The 21,271-nt window shown below is 38.2% G+C and overlaps 1 protein-coding gene across 1 annotated transcript; it reads right to left on the reverse strand.

Moving 5' to 3' along the window:
• Positions 1-14,266: 14,266 nt before the first annotated feature.
• On the reverse strand, positions 14,267-21,025 carry LOC136250903 (uncharacterized). The gene is made up of 7 exons (XM_066043243.1): positions 20,845-21,025; positions 17,558-17,676; positions 16,991-17,054; positions 16,745-16,858; positions 15,623-15,811; positions 15,401-15,511; positions 14,267-14,602 (listed from the first exon to the last, which is right to left on the reverse strand). The coding sequence occupies exons 1-7, from the start codon at positions 20,977-20,979 to the stop codon at positions 14,426-14,428; spliced, it is 909 nt and encodes a 302-aa protein (XP_065899315.1). The 5' UTR covers positions 20,980-21,025; the 3' UTR covers positions 14,267-14,425.
• Between the last annotated feature and the right edge of the window lie 246 nt (positions 21,026-21,271).

Raw genomic sequence — 21,271 nt, forward strand, 5'->3', positions numbered from 1 at the left:
GTTAGGAACCCAGACCAAGGCTTTTCATGGATTTTGAGACCAAGGAAAGCGTGGTTTATAAACCATGAGGGCGTGGTTCCTAACCAACTTAGATAATGGGATCATTTTATATGTGTATATAGGTGGAGTCATTATGGGATTAGATATATCATTTTAAAGTCATCATACAATGTTAAAATACAGTAAGTACAGAAGACTGAACATGTATTTGTTGAAGAGCTGGAGAAATCGAAGCTTGCACCTTATTGCTGCTTCTTTAGTAAATTTAGTAGTGGAACTGAGAGCAGTGCTTTAGCAAAATACGTGGTTAAGTGTCAACAGGAAAGGTCATGAGTTGTAGAGTGTCCATAATGTCACAGTAGTGTACAGAACAGGTGTATAGAAACTGTTACAGTTTAAAGATGAGGCTTCAGTGGATAATGTTGGCGAACAGTTGTTGGCACAGTTTTGATTATGGACCACACCCACATTACAGATAACACAAAATAACTATTCCACAAGGAAGCTGACCCATCAAGGTCTTTGTTAATAGTTTAACAGAAAACAAAACACTTACAAAAACACATGCACTCTAAACAGAATTTCTGTGATATCTCTCCATTCATCATAAATGTAGATACAACAATAGACTCTACTTCCCATATTCAAATTCTTTTAGGCATCCTTATAAAGGAATCAAGTTGTTAAACTCATATTGACTTGGGAAACTGGTCGCCTGCTGTGGGCTATTAACATGCAATATTCTTGGACGAACATAGCAGATCAATGATAAAAAGTGAGATTTGCAATGCTCGAGGGTTTTTTGCTGGCAGGTTTCTAACCACTTTAAGGACCTGCTAGCAGGTCTCTTAATGGTTTTTAAAGAGCTCATTATCTTCTAAAGATCAAAGCACATTATGCTTGTATGATGAAAAGTGCAAGGAAAAATTAGGGATTTTAAGTTTGATAGCAAAAAATGTAGTAAAACAAGGAAGGTCGCCTACATCTGCAGATATACTAGTGGAAATTCAATCCATAATTTGATGGATTAGGGATTGAATGTCCTCTAGTATATCTCAGGTGTAGGCAACCTTCCTTGTATCACTACTTTTTTGTTAAACGATCACTAAGTGAACTTAAAATTCCTTAAGTTTGTACTTGTTTGTTTACTATTTTGTAACATTATCAAACGGTACGGTCGTACCGTTTAAGTAGGGATCGTGATGAATGTTTCGTGCGCCGCCCAAAATTCTGCCTTTAAAAGTCATCCTACAGACATTTTACGCAGCGAAAATCACCTTTATAATACATAAAATACAACAAAACACTTACAGGTGGCTGGATATAAAAATTATAAAATCGCCAAAAGCTCCAATTATAGTCTCACTGCCTCACTCACTGCCTCACTCACTGCCTCACTCACTGCCTCACTGCCTGACCACAGTCGCAAGCCTAGAGCCCAAACAAAGGAGCACACAGTCACCATTTTACGCCACAACAACAAACTCACCAGTGGGATGTGCCTTTTGGGGTTCCGACAAGTGTACACCCTGTGCACCTCATCTTTCCTTTTATCTTCAATAAGGTTGGTTGTCTTCTTCTTCAAGCATCGAAACCATACCGAGGCGTTAATTTTCCGTATCAACACTTTTCTGTAGACACCACAAAATTATTTCAGAAAACGCTTATACTGCTAAAAGAGTGAGGCGCTTATAATTTCAAGTGTTGCACGTGAAACATTGAGGCTGTTGAGTTGTCACTTCGACTTTTGCCAACGTCTGGACTGTAATCGACGAAGAGGTTTGAGACGGACAGGTACTCGACGGCTTGTTCCCCTGAACACACTGACTCAGCCACTCAGTGCCAGATGGCAAGATCAGCGAGTCAGTGATTCATGTGATTGGATAGTACTCGAGTGGAAATTGCATTACTTCATCCTGTTAGTTGAGACTAAGCTCCAGACAACTGAAAGGGCCTGTTTGTTCGAACAACTTCCGGCCGGGGTGAATAGAACGCGGACTATCGTACTGAGACAGGTCATAGATCTGAACGCCACTGCTACTACAATCAAAGGTAAGCTATGCACACTACTACAGGCCTATGTGCTTCCAATTTTGGCACAGGACATACTTTAATAAGCTGTAACTAGCTAGCTGTGCTACAACAAAAAACTAAACAAACTAGTATTTTAAAAATTGTTAATTAAAAATGAAGTAGAGATCTATGCAATAAAAAGTAGTGAAACAAGATATGAATGATGGTATTACAGCATAGCTTGATGGGAAAGTCCCTACTTTGGAACATTAGCTATAATTTTGCTCAATGTCAAAGTAGGGACTTTCCCATTGAGCTATGCTGTAATACCATCACTCATCTCTTGTTTCACTACTTTTTATTGCATAGATCCCTACTTCATTTTAAAATTAACAATTATTAGAATACTAGTTATACTGGTGAATCCATTTTTGCTGCATCAATAGAAAGAATGGTGCCAGATTTATTATTGTATAAATGTGCACCCCAACTATCAATTACCAGCTGAAAAGTGAAGTAGACATTACCTTTGCTTTCAGATATGTTCAGCCTGTTACACAGCATTATACATGAAGAACACTTTGAGAAGTGCATCTGCAATCACTACAGAAAATATGGATAATTTCCATTAGAAATGTAGAGAAGCTAACACGCACTAGCTACCATGAATTGACACCTTTGCGCTGTCAGCAAAAAGATAAATGAGACACAAAGGAGGACACAAGTAAGTCCAAAATGCATACATTGTACATACTGCAGTATGACAAAAGGTACCTGTCAGGTTGAAGCAATGTCAGACAGTGAAAAATCAAGCCCATAACTTAGTTGCTATCAAGTTACGCTTGTCTGAAGGCAATAGTAAGTAAGTAAGTAAGTAAGTAAGTGAGTGAGTGAGTGAGTAAGTAAGTAAGTAAGTAAGTGAGTGAATGAGTGAGTAAGTAAGTAAGTAAGTGAGTGAGTGAGTGAGTAAGTAAGTAAGTAAGTGAGTGAATGAGTGAGTAAGTAAGTAAGTAAGTAAGTGAGTGAGTGAGTAAGTAAGTAAGTAAGTAAGTGAGTAAGTAAGTAAGTAAGTAAGTTAGTGAGTAAGTAAGTAAGTGAGTGAGTGAGTAAGTTAGTGAGTAAGTAAGTAAGTAAGTTAGTAAGTAAGTAAGTAAGTGAGTAAGTAAGTAAGTGAGTGAGTAAGTTAGTAAGTAAGTAAGTAAGTAAGTAAGTTAGTGAGTAAGTAAGTAAGTAAGTTAGTGAGTGAGTGAGTGAGTGAGTGAGTGAGTGAGTGAGTGAGTGAGTGAGTGAGTGAGTGAGTGAGTGAGTGAGTGAGTGAGTGAGTGAGTGAGTGAGTCAGTAAGTAAGTAAGTAAGTCAGTGAGTGAGTGAGTGAGTGAGTGAGTGAGTGAGTGAGTGAGTGAGTGAGTGAGTGAGTGAGTGAGTGAGTGAGTGAGTGAGTGAGTGAGTGAGTGAGTGAGTGAGTGAGTGAGTGAGTGAGTGAGTGAGTGAGTCAGTAAGTAAGTGGTAAGAGAAAATCCTCTAAATAAATATATTCTTAATTTTGCATCAACCTATTGGAAATGTTGTGGGTCATACAGAAGGCACTTTTGAGCTTTGTTGTACCTAACCAATCAAGGTGCCATGAAGGCATGTGAGACTGGTTTCTGGTCAAATGTTTTTGTGAGAAATGCAAACCTTAATACAGCTACAGTTACTACCATACTGTATGATGTATCCACAATCTGAAAAAAAATTGACTTTTACAAATCGATCCCCCTACCATGGTGGGATGTTCATTGCAGTATCCCAGTGATCCACTGTGAAACTGAAGGCATGATTGTTGTCTTTACAGAAGTATCGCAATTAGTGTCTCACGAGGTGCAAAATTTATTTTAAACTTTCATGCTCCACACAAAGGACCAGATGAAACTTGCTACCATATCCAGAATTGTTGTAGTTTAAAAGTATGCACAGCAATAAGCAAATGATTTGCTGGGTACCTGGCACAGGGTTGCTTTCTTTGAAAAAACAGACAAACAAATGCAAAACAGACAAACAAATGCAAATTTTTGATTTCAAACTGCCCTAGGCAGGAGGAACCAACTCTTCCTGATAGTGTTTCGATACGGATGCATAGTCTGTCTATGCTGTTAGTCTGTAAACTTCTCCACATCTGGGTGATGAGCATCAAACGCTTTCTAGTCATTTCCAGTGCTTCTGCAGCCACAACAGTCATCAATTATTGGCTATAATTATGGCAAAAGATGTCCCTGGACATTTGGTTATTTTGGTACCAGTGGTTGTCAAGTATTATTTCATCCACAGCTTCCATGTGTCATTCTAAATTCTGCATCACGGGAGGCAACTCACCTCTAAAGCTTCACAACAACTTCAAATCTTTACTAGATCACCCTGCAACACCATCATGTTGCAAAATATCCAAAAACAAACCCAAAAAAGCATAAATTTCCTTTGTTTTCGATTCGAGCTAGGTGGAGCTTCTGGCGAGCTGCTGGTATACCACATCATATGAATCACAGAAACACCAACTGCTACTACTACTACCAAACATTTTGGAACATCAATTATCATCGTTATAAACAAATTTGGTGACCAATGTGGCATCAGAATTATTGGAATGGACTTTGGCCCCAATGAGAAAGTCCTGTGGAACTGATGACACACAAAAATTTTGATGCTCTCCAAATGGTGAGAAGTGTCAGATCCTTTCCAGACTAACAGATAGACTATGCATCCAACCTTATCATATAATTATGAGGAAGAGTTGGCTTTTGTTGCCTTGGCTGGAATTCAAAAATTCACTTTCCATTTCCTGATGTTTATGCACCATATCAATGTCATGCCCCACCCTGAGTAGGGTGGGGCCTACAGGGAATTTGAACAAATTTTGTAGTGTAAAATTTTCCAGTACTGGGGCTAAGAAGCTTGTCAAAACCCTACTATGTCCCTACCTCAAAACAGGGGGATTTGATTTAGTTTAATAATTTTTGGTTTAGCAAACTGCCGTCATCAAAAGCCCCAGGTGTAGATGTCAAATCCCCAGTAGGAGGGGTTGACATTGATAGGTGCATTAAAAGAAAGTAACCCTGTACCAGGAACTGACTGTATCATTTGCTTATTATTATGCATACTTTTAACTACAATAACTCCACATAAGATCTAGCTAAGTCAGTAGCAGTAAGTTTCATCCAGTCCTAGAGCACGAAATTTTAAAAATAAATTCTGTGTCTTGTGAGATACTAAAATTGATATTTCTGTGAAGATGACAATTGTGCCTCCGGTTTCATGGTGGATCTAATGGGATACTACAATCAACATCCCATAATAGGGGAATTGATTTGTAAAAGCTGATTTTCAGATTGCGACCCTAGTGTGTAACTGACTGATCGACAAAACAAACAAAAAAATTGAACTATAGACCTCTATGTAGAGTGGCTGTGGTAATTAAAAGTCACTTAAGTTAAAAGCACCGCTATCACCTAATACAGTGACCACACTAGCTTAAGCAACCTATTATCGAACGGTACCTATTATCGAACAGTACCTATTATCGAACGGTACCTATTATCGAACGGTACCTATTATCGAACAGTACCTATTATCGAACGGTACCTATTATCGAACATTAAAATCACGTAATGTATTTGGAAGTTTACAATATTATTCCACATACTCGTAAGGTGTTTATAATTATGGAGAATTCCAATAGTGTAGCCTATTCTTAATGAGCTTCCATCCTTTAGAGTTTTATGTGTGGACATTACAGCAGTCTTGATACTCATCACCACCAACGAAGAAATGAAGAGAAAGAACACAGGAATCATCATGAAAGGACTACAATTTGAGTGTGACTTTGGTGACAGGATTAGCCAACTGTTTATTGTTTTCCCGAGTGTAAGATGTATCTACGAAGACTGTACAGAAGGGGTTGTTGTAAACAAGGATGATAAAACTGTGTTATTGTTTGTAATGTGCTGATTTTTACTGTACGCATTTAACACTAAATGATTTGCCGTTGTAACTCACAAGTACATGCTTGTATCAAAACTATACTTCAGTTACAGTATCATGGTACTTCAGTTAACACGTTGATATAATAATTAAGGTTGCACTGAGGTCACCAGAGTAGAAAAGGTGCAAAACGTTTGATAATGGAAATTAATGGGTATTCAATAATAGGTACCGGTGTTCAATAATTTGTATTATACAGAATGCAGAAATCTGCTCATAACACGAAAGGCGCTACCTCCTGGTGAAAATTTGAGGTTGACACTGCTTTCTTGGAGATATTTATGAAGTCAAGTATAAACCTTGTTCAATAATCGGTCACTTACGCTATACTTGTAGGAAAAGGTGTAATCATATGCTAAATTATCCTAACATTTGTTTCTTTTGCTGAAGCCATGTAAGTGTTGGTATATTATGAGTCATATGGGGTATTATGAGTCACTATGTTCATAAAGTCATCATTTCATGTCGAATTATGGTAAATGTTATGGAAACATTTGCAGGAACTTTAAAGATTGTCAAAACACCTTAGTTAACTTATTACGTACACTTCATATCTTTGTGCAGCTTACTACATGGTAAGGAGTACAGGAAGCTAATCTGGAATGGTATTTCTATAGTAACATAGTTTAAAGCCATGTGTAACCTCTTGATTAGATTTGTGCGGGTTAGCTTATGATCGCTGACTTTTTGTGTGTGTGGTAACATCCCTTTCATCTTAAATCTGCATGATTCAACCTATTAAAATTTATATTTTAAGCTATGTGACCCACAATACCCCCTGACCCATAATATCAGCATCTATACTCTATATCAGCGTTGAAACCGGGTCGGGTCACCCGGGTTATATTTTGTCCGGGTCAGACCCGCTTTAAAAATTATCCGCCGGATTGGATCACGTACTAAGCAAATTGTTTAACTGGATGGTACGGAAGTGTATAAACGCGTCATAGTCAAGTCTTGATGCAACTCAACTTCTTTTGTGAGCCACGCCCACCTATCGGACGACTACCTGCAACCATACGTGCAGCCACGCCCATTTATCGGTGAATATAAAGTCTACAGGTATGCACGAAACCATAGATCCTTTATACCCTGGGATAGGAATCTCCGCATACTTGCTGTACTTACTTGTTGGACTATCCGCACCGTTAATTAATTGGTGTTGACTGGAAGGAGAAAACTCTGATCCATTGTTCTGTAGTGAATTTCGTGTTGTTTGATACAGTAATCTTGTTCTTTACTTCGAATAAGGTGGAAAGGTGATTGTGGATGCAAAAACAGTGACGAAACTCATTGACAGACCCAAGCGATTAAAACTTTGGCTAGCTGTAACTCTGGAATTATTCACTCTATGAGCGTCAAATTCAGTCCGTAAGTATAACTTGGGATAAGGAATCGAACCAGCGAAGTCATTAGTCCATATCTCCGTGTTCAAATTTTGCCGTTAGAATGGTGGCGACAAAAGTTGGCTAGCTCTACCCACCTGAAACAATGTCTTCTTAACTTACAATTTGTTTTGTGTACTTATCCATCCTTTGTTAATCGAACTGAAGTAAACTCATTACCCGTACTGTCCACTAAACAGAAAATTAATACGCTAAAGTCGAGTTACTGATGCATCAATTCATAGCCTTTGTAGAAAGGTGTCGACGGAGGTGCGGATGGAAGTGTTAAAAACAGAAGATTCCAATCCCGGGGTATAAAGGATCTATGACGAAACCATGCTTATAGCTGCCTGCTAGCTTATGGAAACATTTGATACAGTAGTAAGACACCAACTCTTAAAGTAAGAGGTACCAAAAAGAGGTATTTTGGTGTTTTTGTAACTTCAAAATTGAACTGGTCCGACCATTGCAAATATTGTGTGCATAAGGCTACGGTTTGTTTCAATCATCTTCGTCGTATTATGTTTGGTGCTTCATTTTCGGCTAAGAACATTGCGTATAAGTGCCTTGTGAGACCCCATCTTGAATATGCCTGTCCTGTTTGGTCTCCCTTTACTTCTTCTAACATTAAATTGATTGAATCAGTGCAGCGCAGAGCAGCACGCTGGATCTGTAGCACCTGGAATCCACGATCATATCAGTGGTCCAAATCATTGGATGACTGTATTAGTGAATTGCAATGGCCATCCCTGCAGTCTAGACAGCAATTCTTGTCACTGTCAATTTTGTATGATATTTGGAAGGGGCGTACTGGAATTACTTTTAGTGATTACTTTGAGTTTAATACACTGTGTACAAGGTCGCACTCCTTAACTTTAAAAGTGTTTTCTTCTACCATCAATGCTTTTCGTTATTGTTTTTTTTGTATCCGTGGCATTCTTGTGGAACACTATTCCTGAGGACATTTTGGCACGAAGCCAGGTTAAACATTTCAGATCCAGATTGAAACAGTTTATTTTAATATGATTGTTTAATTCTGTACTTGTATTGTGTATGTTGTTCTGTTTTTGTAATTGTATTTTTGTAACAGTAAAGATTGTATGTAAGGGTATCACCTTGTACAGGCATATGCCTTTTGTGTATCCCTTTAAACAATTTGATAATAATAATAATAATACCTGGTTCGATTCCCGCTGTAGGCAACTAAGGCCAAGGCTAGTTTCTTTCGTGAGCCACGCCCACTTTATATCGGGAATGTGTCATACTCTTTAAAGTATGGTTTATTTATTTTTTATTTAATAATGCTTTACAGCCCAAGTGCTGAAGGTCTGTAGGACACCTGGTCCTACAGCCTGCTAGTACTTAAGCCCCCTATTTGGTGATTATTAGTTTCTCATCCACCGCCCGCATCCTTCTTAAGCTACCACATGGTAAGCCATTATTTACTCTGTGCATGCTCAGAAGAACACGTGATACCAAACTGTTATAATTTTTTGTTGATGAATGCTAAAATGCGCTATGTATCGCCAGGAGAACTGTTGTTTCCTTAGCAAATTGCTGCGGTGCCAGTTGCAATCGTGCTCTATCGACTTCATCAAAGCAGGCTTTCAGTTGACTGTCTAAAAACAGTTGGCGATCACGAAAAGTAGAATCAGCTGGTGAAGGAAATGTTTGTAGTAAGAAAGAAAGACAATTTGGACAAGGTCTGTACATCAGTGTGTTAATATTATAAAATAATGGCATAATGGTATTACCCTCCCGCCCGCATCATAATAATTAGAAAGGCTGGATGAGAAACTAATAATCACCGAATAGGGGCCTAAGGTGTGTTTGAAAAGTTGGAGTGTGTTGCGGGAAACGTATCTTGCTTTTTTGCAAACTTACATGGAATCATTCCCACTGACTACCATAGTTAATTATGGACACCGTCGTGCTTAACGCGCTAGTCGACACTCAAAACGCAGCAGTTGGCGCACGCCTCACTTTAAATTAATCCGCTGGTCAGTGGGGACCCGGTTTCAACGCTGCACTATATTATTATCTGCCAGACCGCTTTTTTCTGGGGGATACATTAAGTGTACCAGACCCTTTTTTTCCCGCCAAAGGGAGCTACACGAGACTATAATGTGTGTGGTCACTTCAATGCTACTTACGTACGAGTTCTCAGGTCTGGCGTTCTAGGGCTTCCTGGGTTGGCTAATCTTCAACAACTACTTACGGTGGTACAACCTCAGATTTCTGCACGCACAAAGAACCAGGCACGGATGACGAAACCAGCACTTCTAATGAGAGTGCGGTAATGCACATGACCGGCACCTCCCTATTCGGAAGTGCACGATCCTCCGCTCTCCTCCCACATAACTGCATGCATGTGGTCCATACATGACCATAAAATATGGTAAAAATATTTGAATCTTGCCGGTCAGTATCAAAATAGCGGAACTTGTAGCTATAATTCTATCAGTTCAAGTAGCTAGTTTTGCATTTCAGCTATCTATACTATAGATAGCTGAAGGACAATATAGCTAGCTGGTAAAGGTGTTTAGTGAACAATGAACTCTTCACCCAGTGTGGTGGAAGGAGAAGCCTTTCCTTTGGGCTCAAAGAGGCTTACAGTGAGACATATGCAGCAGCTGGCAAGTTGCCTTATATACCAACAAAATTCTTAGACTACTCCAGCTCCCCCTGAAGTGTGGTGGACCATAATGAAGGCTGCAGATATTAAGAAACCTCACAACTATCTTATTTAATTAGCTGTTGTGTATATATTTAGCTGCTGCATATGTCTCACTGTAAGCCTCTCTGAGCCCAAAGGAAAGGCTTCTCCTTCCACCACACTGGGTGAAGAGTTCATCGTTCACTAAACACCTTTACCAGCTAGCTACATTGTCCTTGTAAATGTAAGTTGTGCTTATACATTTTCTGGCGGTGGGCACTAGTTGCCCACAAACCCTTAATGCAGGCCTTGTGGCCTGAATCAAGAAGCAGTTAAAATTAAAAAAGAATAAAAATATGCAGTATAGCTATGAAGAGTCACTTAGAGATTATGATCAATGTAAAGCTAACAGAAATGTTTTGTCATCCTAAATGTACTCAAGTAATTTTCACTGAGGTGAAATTGTTAGGGAGAGGGTGTTTATGTGGATGGAATATTCTTGGTCATTCTACTATTGTTGAAGATAGCAAGTAAGTCACCTACTCCTAGTAAGGGCAACTGGGGTCAGGAAGAGATGGACTTGACTGTTGTACTTACTAAGTTATGCAACTTACCACAAGACTTGGAAGAGGAGAAAATGTAGAGTTAGAGTCAACCACATGACAATGCTGTAACGGAGCATAGTTGAAGTTCCTGATGCAGCTAGTTGCATGGCTACTTGAGAGGAGGACCAGCACAGGAATGCAAGCTGTTGCAACCAGAATCTGTTTCAAGTTGATTAGAACAAGCTGTTTCAGGTCGATTAGAGCAACTGTTTCAGGCAGGATTTGTGCATGAACGATGACTATCCATTGAGACCAGAGAGATGCCTCTTTATGGCCAATTAAAAGAAGGGCTACTTTTAAATTACAATTAAAGGATGGAGTTACCTGCTGTTTTGGTGCTCAGAATTTGTTTAGCAGCACAAGAGAAAAGAAGATCGAATGAACTCAATAAGAAGCAGCAATACTTAATGAAAGCTGAGAAAGCACAGACCAGCTTACCCTACCAAGTCTTTTTCAATAGAACATACAGGAACCTTAGAGTAGGAGAGGACCCACTAGAAGCAGAAATAGCTGAGCGATGACAGAGAGTGGAGGTGGGAAATCAAGATCTCTAAAACTTCTGGACCTGGTGCTTTTGTGATCAGAGATAATTCTCACAGCAATGTTAAGGGTGGATCGATCCTGTTGTGTGGAAGTAAATATGGAGGGCGTTCCTATAACTGGTACTATTGATACCAGATCTGATATCACAATTTTTGAGGGGAGATGTGTTCTACATAATAGTTTCAAATTCTGATCTCAATGTACAGAATCTCAAAGCTGCAGAGCAACTTAAAGCTTGTACCTGTTTTTGGTGAGAAGGTATAATCACCACTACTGTTAACATCAGGCTAATTGCACTGGATAAGTTATTGTTATAGAGAAAGTGTGTCACCAGTTAGTTATCATCCCAGTGTAAAGTCTGTTGATAAATGTAAGCCAGTTGTTGATGCGAGTTGAGCTAAACAGCAACAGAAATCTATATCTTGTAAAGCATCAGTGCAGTGAGTCGACTGATCACAAAGTACCGGCCAAGGATAGAAATAATTCTGATACTTCCGTTGTTGAGAGTGTACTATCAACTGAGGCAGTCAAGTAGTGATGGACAAGCTTCAAATTTCTTCAATGTGTCAAACAAGGGTATTAGTGTTAATCAGTCTGCAGTAGTAAGTTTAATTTTAGAACAATACGTTTACCTGCATATCACTCAGCAGTTGTACCAGTGAAGGTTAAAAGATTTGTTTTGGTAGAGACAGACAAATCCCTTGATGATTGTCTTCAATTTGATCACTCATTAGGAACAGTTTATCAATTGGCTTCTAATTATAGGGCAGTAACAAAGCCTAATCTGTTTCACTTCCCAGAATAAATGACCTGTTAAACCAACTTGGGAAATCAAAGTTCTTCAGTAGCTACACGTGATCTAAAGCCAGAATAATGGCAAAAAAAGGGTCAATGCTGATAGCCAGGAGAAACAGCTCTTATCACTTACAAGGGTTCACATCACTCTAGAGTAATGCCATTTGGGTGCATTCCAGAAGTTAATGCTACGAGCTTTGACTGGATTACAGGCTTTGTCTGGAGTCTGGGGCTGATTTTGTGTCTGTCCACCTGGATATTGTGATAGCATTTTCAGAGACTTTACAAGACCACATTGAATGCCTTAGAGCTGCTTTTTACTGATTTAGAAGACCAGGATTAAAGGTAAATGTAAGATATTGTGTGAAGTAATGGAGTATCTAGTGGTACTGCATAGACTCCAACCAAATGACTGTAATTGGAAGCTGTAATAAGTTTTCCTCAATGTTCAACCTAAACAGTTGCATCAATTTCTAGGCTTGACATTATATTATTGCAGATTTATTCCAGGGTACATGTCTTTACTAGGGAAGGAGCAGTGTAGAATGTGAGATTGCTCTTGATACATTAAGAGACAAATCATCAACATCACCAATAAGGACTTCACACTAGAGACTGGTGCATGGAATGGGAGCAATATTGTCTCAATATCAGGAAGATCAGAAGCTTCACCCAGCAATCAGATCTATTTCTAGTGCTGAAACCAACTATGACTTGGAAACTCTGGCTGTGGTGTGGGCAGTTAACACACCTTCAGATATTATCTTTATAGCCACAATGTCACCATCATTATTGATCATGCCACAGTTAAGAGCACCAAACCTGACCGGAAGGCACGTGAGGTGGTGGAGCAGGTACTTTCACAGGAAGTCTGTGCTATCTGAACTTCAGTATTGGGGTTGCTAGAAAGACAATCAGCATCTCACTTTTCAAGTTCTAAGCTTTTGGTGCGAAGCTGGCGGTGGCCATGAATGTATTCTGATGCTTTAGATTATGCTAACAATTGCTCTCAATGTGCCATAGTACAAGGTACAGGGAGACGACACAAGCCACCACTACATTCCATTGTTACTGAGAGTCTTTATCAGATAGTCGGGGTGGACATAATGGAATTACCCAGAAGTAACCATTATGTAATTGTATTTCAAGACTTTTTTGCAAAATGGATTTCCCTATACCAGACCAAAACTAGTATGTATATAGCTCAGTTATTATTTGAACGTTGTACCTACCTTTGAGGCATTGTTATAGGCTAACCTTTCATCGTTTTTGATGAAGGGCATTGTTAAGATGTTTGGAATTGAGAATTTAAACACCACCACTAATCATCCCCAATGTAATGGAGTAGCTGAGAGATTTAACAGAACTCTTTAAGGTAATGCTAGGGAAACATGCAGCAAAGTTTGGGACCAGTATATCAGTGGTGTTTTGTGGGTTTAATTTATCAAAACACCTTACAGCTGAACTAGTGTAAAACCATCATTTTTTGCTACTTGGCTTTGATTGTCACTCGCCAACAGAAGCAGCCTTGCTACCAACCATATCACTACTGACATCAATGACTGCTGAGAGCAGGTATATAGTCTTATCCCTTTCATCAGTAAGACATTTAACAGAGCAAACTTGCAAAGTAATACAAGTACCAATAGCAACAACAACTAACTATAAGATTGGGGACTGGGGACTAGTTTACTTTTCACAAGACTGGCAAGAACAGGAAGTTGTCCCAGCCTTGGTGTGGACCATTTTCCCATAGTGATATTAATCCAGATGCTGTAGTGACTAACATCTATTTTCCTGAACACCAACAGATTCAGGTGCACCAGTCAAGAATTCAACATTAATATTTCCCACCATCATTCCCATCTGGTATGGCAATAAGAGAACTATAAACCTAGCAGGCCAACCAACATGTCCTCAACCAATTGGCTGCTATACAAGCAGACATGCACCAGTCAGTCAGCAAAGGCTGAGACTGTGCTACAGAACAAAAGTAAAAGTGACCCCTTCAAGCAGAATCAATACCAGTTACAACACAACAAGATAATACATGCCCCTACTATTCAAGAAGTAATGTTACCTCAGATGAAGCTTGAGACGAGCTTTCTCTGAGGGGGGGGAGAGATGTAAATACTAATCAAGTGAAATGCATAATGTTGATTATAGAAGCCTTATAAATTAACCAAGAAGGGCATAATTACAAATAATATTATATTACACAGCACCGGTACCATTGTAACCACAGAAGTAGCTGTATAAAATTAAATGATATTATGCAGCATCAAACACTCACATGTATATTTCAAAGTATTAAACTCAAGTATTGACAAGCATGATATTAATTTGATCTGTTGTAGTACAATTACCAGAAATAAATATCTTCATAACATTAATTCACATAATAAAAATTTCATTTTAAAAATAAACCCGAGCACATCTTTCAGCATACTCATCCCTGGCCAATATGGGAGGGTGTTTATTTGACCCATCAACACACTCTACTAGAGTATCACCATCAGGATGGACAAACAGTGGGATGGATAGACGAGCATCATTCTGTGTACCATCATCTGGCACAACCACTTTGTGTAGCTGTAGGACGAAACCAAAGAATATATAAATATTGTAATATTAGTTTGTTTGTTAGTTTGTTAGTAAGAATACAATTCTGTATATGCACACTAATTTTATAGGTTAGTTTTTTTTTTTACAATGATTCAAAAGCCTGTGACTGAATTTTGGAAATATGTTTCAAATCGCACATTAGAAGTTTTGAGATAAATGGTTTTAAAGAATGCAAGTCAGCATAACTTGTCAAGGATGGCAAACACGCATATGAAATTTACACAAAATGTGTATCAATCTATTACCTCAATCTATTACCTTTCAGACCTCTTCCAGTACTTGTAACTGCTTGTAGAGTTTCCCACCAAGTAAGATAGAAATATTATCACATAGGCAATATTTATCGCATTTTGTAATAATTATCGCACCTATCATCTAATTTGTGTCTATTCTGACCCTCGTATATGATGCAGTTTGTGCACACTATCACTGACCATGTCAGTTGGTTAACCTTTTAGCAAAGAAGTTCTGTTAGTAAACTAATTCGCATTAGAAACAATCACTTATATTGACATTGCAGACTTTTCAAGCTATGTGGATAATACATCATGCAATAATCGCAAGTTACAAAAAAATATATCACCCAACCCTAGTAGGATCATGCAGTTCTTTTTCCCAGTAAATTCTACTTTCCAGCACAACAATGCACTTTTAGAGACATACAAATGATAAAATAGATGTAGTGTTTAACATTTTTACTCAAAGCTGCATTTTGAAATGTGTACACAATTACAGTGTAAACAATAGTTACTGTGTCCCACTTACTGGAGCAATATACTGATCAGCAGTCCAACGCTGCATAACAGCTCCAATGTTCACCTGGACCGCCTCTGGCAAGTGGGGAACTGTTATGTACTGACCACTGCTATTTTTAACCTACACAGTAAGAATATACATATATTGTATATACAAACAATCAAAAGAAGTCACATGTACTACTGTGACAGCACAATAATAGAGAGAGCACAAAAACAAAACATAGGTTACCTGTAATCCACCAGGACAATCAGCAAACAACAATGTGATGCTTCCAAAGTCAATGTGTTCACCACACCTCAGCTGGCCTGGCTTCACGGTGCCTGGGGCTACCGCAGGATAATTGTGCACACGCATCGACCCATTGTTCTTCTTAATGTCTCTAGCAAGTTGATGACGTTTTACAAAGTAGAGTGGGTCCTATAATAGAGGATGCAGAGAAGTTATTGCCATACATGTGGCCATGTGAAGTTTTAAAAAGCAAAATTAATAAATTTTCAATTCAAAAATCAAATATTTGTGTGATTTGACAATAGCTGACATACGTAGTGACCATGTATTTCCTTGTAAAACCACAGTGTGTTACTTGAAAATACATCTTCACAAAATCACAAAAACTTTTCATACAGTGTCATACTACACTTCTTACTTATGCACATGATATATATTAAAGTTTTCCCTGTTGTACTTGTGTATCAACCAAACTTGATGAAGAAGCATCATACTCAGTTGGGATGCATCACTAAGGAAGCGTATACCCTAAATCTTTATCCCAATAATATTATTATTGTGTACTATCACATGTGAGCCTACTGCTACATATGCTTGCAATCATAAAAAAAAACAACGCAATTAGGGAAATGCTCAATTATCAGTGACAATGATTTATGCATGTGTGTCATTATGTCCTATTAGAGCAATCACAAGTGCTTGCTATAAAAACAACATCACACAAAATACTGCAACTTTAAAAATACCCCAACTTTAAAAATACCCCACAACTATTGAAGTACATAATTGTGGAGACATCTACCAGGAGGCTAAGCACATCATTGTTGTTACTAGGTCATCTATACCTGCAGCTATACTATAGTGGATATTGAATCTCTCCTTCAGTCATATCACAGGTTGTACGTGACTGAAGTGGGAACACACAAATATAGATGACCTCCCTTGTATCATTGCTTTTATTTCTATGATCCCTACATAAAATTAATTCTTCCTTACATTTGTATGATTAGTTTACAATGGTAATTCCCATAATTCATGCTTTTCCTTATGGAGACTGTAGGCTTATTATACCATGACATAACCAAATCGAACAAAGTGCTCACTACAACTAAACACGCATACCTCCAGTTTTAATGCTCTAGCCATACATTCAAGAATGATGAATGCTACTTGGTGCATAGATGAGTATAGTTCTTGCATAGCAGTCTTGAATGGAGCATGATTGGCTGGCCATACCTGTGTGGTGTAAAGCAACATATGTTGTACAGATGAGTTGTGAAATGCATGTACACACACACGCGCGCATGCAGCACGCACACACACAAAAGTAGTATGTATGTTCCACAACACGTACACCCACAAACATACTTGTGTTGACGAGTCATCAGTAATGTGGAAGAACTCCTTCAAATCACCAACGTCAGGTCTCATCCTGCAGTATAAATTGGTATCCTCATTAATTAGACCACTTATTCTCTATGGGACCAAAATATATAATGAGGTGATCTTATTAATGAGTACACCTTATATAAGGTGGCCACCATGATAATGAGGTGGTCTTTTTAAAGAGGTGGCCACTAAGTGAGGTTTAACTATATGGCACTATACTTTATATTTAAATAAACACAAATATACATATGTAAACTACATACACTGGCACATGACAACAAATTAAATATTTATGACTACATAAACTTCTTTGTTAGTTTCTCATCCCAACTTGCATCACTGTTTTCTTAGGATTTTTAGTAGCATTGGTACCTAATAGTAGCTACAGCATTAAACAACATTTTAAGCTAGTAACCAGCTAGAGCAAAATAAGACTAAACTCTCAGCTATCTTGTTAATAAAAAGTAAAATTTAAATCTGCCATCCACATTGTTCATTGATTAATGAGAAACTAATGTTTATGTGGCCTAACTACATGATACTAACTTTTCTTGTTCAACACGACCGTATCCAGTAGTGTTTGTTTCTTTAGTGACTTGTACTTTGACCTTTTCTTCCACTGGTTGATCAAAGAATTTTCTACAAACACTGAAGGCTGTCCTAGCCTGTATAACAACACAATCAACCATAACACTACACTTCTGCAGGACAGGAAGGCTTTGTGTATGAACATGTTACTGATGGCACTCCATTCTACATGTTAGTAGGATGGTTTTGTGATGGTGTACACTATTGAAGATTCTGGTAATGTTTATGAAATAAAGTATAAAATTTATTCAATAATAAGTTGTTTACTCAACTTAGTTAACCTAGTAGTTAGCTAATGTTGCTTATAGGAAAGTCACATCAACTTCAGTCTTCACGTACCTTCCTTGTAGAATATTTCACGTAACTTTGAGCATATGATTCCTCTTACTTTCCATGTTATGAACAGATTTCTGTACACTGTAATTTTACTAATTAGTAAAACACCAGTACCTATTATTGAGACCAATTATCGAATGGTTTGTATATACCTTTATACTCTGGTGACCTCAGTGAAATTTGTACAAACTTCATTATAGTGGATCCTCACTAATCCAAACACAGCTCTGTTCTCAAGTTGACATGTCCATTCAGATTAGTGAATTTGTTTAGATTAGTGGACCCATTGATTATATACAGAACCTAGTTCAATTACCCTAATAGAACATACACTTGTTTGCAAAATACTCTAATAGAACAGTCATTTGTACTATTCAGATTAACAAGTGTTCAGATTACTGGAGTTCGGATTAGTGAGGATCCACTGTATTATACCAACATGGTAACTGAGGTATCATGATATTGCAACTGAAGTATGGTTATGATACAATCATGCACTACGAGTTACAATGGCGAATATTTAGTCTTACACGTATACAGTACAGTATGAATTATTAGCTAATTCTACCAAGCAAAGTCATGCTCAAGTTGTAGTTTTTCATACCAATCCTATGGTGTTTTTCTTTATTTTATTGTCAGTGGTCATAAGTATCAACATTTCTGTAATGTCTGCACATGAACTCTAAAGTTCGCTTAGAAAAGGCTGCACAATTGGAATTCTCCATATAAGCACCTTAGGAATATATTGTAAATTTCTGAACTTGAATGGTTTACTAGCTTAATGTTTACCATTCAATAATATGTAGGTCATTTATGCTAACACAATTCCCACTGTACAAATACTATTTCCATGTGAGACTTTCTGTCTAAAGTATTGGGCTAGTCTTGCATGATCAGACCACTTTGTGATTGGGTAGGTCTGGTCTAGTTCAAATTAGTAGTTTGGTGCTGCCAACCCTTTTACACCACTCGCTTTGGATGGAACTTACTGCAAAAGGGTCTGGTCATAACCGCATACTGGGCTTGTGCAACTGGAATTTAAGTAACATGGGATTTTGTCATGGCAATACCATAGAATTATGGGTCTCACTCTGAGGTTCACAAAGTGGTGAAGAACAAAATTCATTTGCTGAGGTTTCAGTATCAAGCTTTTATATTGGTACACTTCATCCTCCTCCAGTAAGACCATGCATAGTTATCCTAGATATAGTGGCAGTGTGCACAAGTCCAATATGCAGTTGTGACCATCCACTATAGCATAGCAAATGAACATTATAGTGGTAAGATGTCACATGCCTTACTGCAGCTGTTATGTGGTTACAGTACACTAGAGGGTTGGCATTGGTACATTTGTGGTCACTCCTTTGGGTTGTAAGAATATATACTATCTCCTGGCAACCAAGTGACTGTTATTGTTGATGCATGCCAGCTCAGCCCTTAGGCTCCTTCCTTGTGCTTTGATGGGACACAGTGTCCGGACAAATTGCATTATGGTCAGACATCTATGCAATTTGACCGGATTTTGACCGGATTTTGTCCGGTGTCCGGACGTTATCATAAGCTCTGATACTTGTATTGGACCACCTCCAAATGTGATGTCATTGCTTCTGTGTATACTACCAAAGGAGGTTGGCCACGTGTCATCAACATCTTGTGATCTCAAAGAAATGTTCAACCCATTCACCTCAGTATTGATATAAAGTATTCTAATGTATGAATTGATATTGATAAATTACGGTTCCCAGAGCCCTTCTTTCAGCTGACCAACACTTTGTGTGGCTTTTATAGACATGTTTAACGAAGAGGTGTGGTCATAAGAATTTTTGTAGGGCAAAGAAATGTGATGTCAACTGGAATTAATCAATCAAGCAACGATAAAAACGGGTAGTTTGAGGACTAAAACCATTAATAAACTGAGGCATGGTAAGGGGTCATCCATTATTTTCAGCCTTTACGCAAGAGTACAAAGAGTATACTAGGGGGGAGGGGGTTAAATCACACGTACGCTTATAAAATGATGAATAATCATTGTGTATATACTGTACATAGTATCAACATTTATACAGTATGCTTTGTGAAGGAGGGAGGGGGTTAGAAAAAAGAGTACTCTTTGTATGCTTGCATAAAGACTGAAAATTATGGATGGTCTCTAAAATAAGTTACTTTTCAGACATTAAAGTAAGTTTTTAGGAGGAAATTTAAATTTCAGCTTCATAAACCACCTGTACAGAAAAGTCACCCCATTATTCTTTTTCAGCAAATCCTGAGTATTGATAAAGTATGACTACAAGGTAGTGATTACTTGATGCAGTATTGCAGTGCTCAGAAATACTTTGAAAATGTTTGTCCTACATTGATTTTCCCTATCTTTTTGCCCTACACAAATCTGGATTACATTATGCAAAAATGATGTAATATAGTGCCACACCTTCTTGTTAAACCTGTCTATTACCAAGAAACAAATGCTGCATTATGCATAATTCTTGTGAATGTGACAAAGGACTTCATAATAATGATGCTAATTTCAGGTGCCATGTTTTATTGTGTAATCACACATAGTAGTACGTCATAGGATTATGATGTGTGACCAACCTCCTCTGGTACGCTACCGTAAACCTCACAACCACAACCAAGATAGTAGAACAAGAGTGGGTATATTCAAATCAGACCAGACCCTATCTCCCTAACCAATGACAAGGCCCAGTCACATGAGGTTAATTGCCCAGCAATTGGGCCAGTATTACTTTACAGGGCGCCTATATACCCCACTAATAGCTCTGGCCCAAATCGAAAACCTACTGAAGGTAAAACAAACAGTCAACCAAAGGTGGTTATAATACAATGCCATCATCATTTAAATGGTAACACCACAGTATGTGAATACAGTAAATATGCACGATGACCCTGACCTTTTCTTCTACTCCATGATTCGTGATGATCACGAACCCGATGGTGGTGAACGCTTCGTGTAACTGATCTATCACAGCTGGAGTGATGTCTGCAGCTGTTCTGATGCCAGAAAAATCCACTACCTTAATGTCCATTATTCTTTGCTGATTTGGATTTAAAAATTTAGAGGCGTTCCGGTGGTAGTATAAATGCGGGCGCCGCCAAATGTAATCAATACCGAGGATACTGATTCGAGATGCTATACATTATACTAAGGTTTTTTTCTCTGTACTGGCCAAAAATAGCTAAAATTTAAGCCAAAGTTCTTTGTGGTGGTGCCACATTGCTAAACTGACTTGATAAAGTATTGAGCCATAAAGCCATACAAGTGATGAAGACTCAGACTCATTATTGTGCTGCAATCCATAATCCATACAATACTTCATA

The sequence above is a fragment of the Dysidea avara genome, chromosome 3 (genome assembly GCF_963678975.1).
Source record: "Dysidea avara chromosome 3, odDysAvar1.4, whole genome shotgun sequence".
In the NCBI taxonomy this organism is placed as follows: domain Eukaryota; kingdom Metazoa; phylum Porifera; class Demospongiae; order Dictyoceratida; family Dysideidae; genus Dysidea; species Dysidea avara.

Bases quoted from the DNA above. Each gene is read 5' to 3' on its own strand.
- LOC136250903 (XM_066043243.1), bottom strand. From the start codon at position 20,979: ATGGACATTAAGGTAGTGGATTTTTCTGGCATCAGAACAGCTGCAGAC. The intron at 17,055-17,557 runs GTTAGTATCATG...TTTATACTGCAG, and splicing joins GGTCGTGTTGAACAAGAAAA to GATGAGACCTGACGTTGGTG. The intron at 15,812-16,744 runs GTATGCGTGTTT...CCTCTATTATAG, and splicing joins CTAGAGCATTAAAACTGGAG to GACCCACTCTACTTTGTAAA.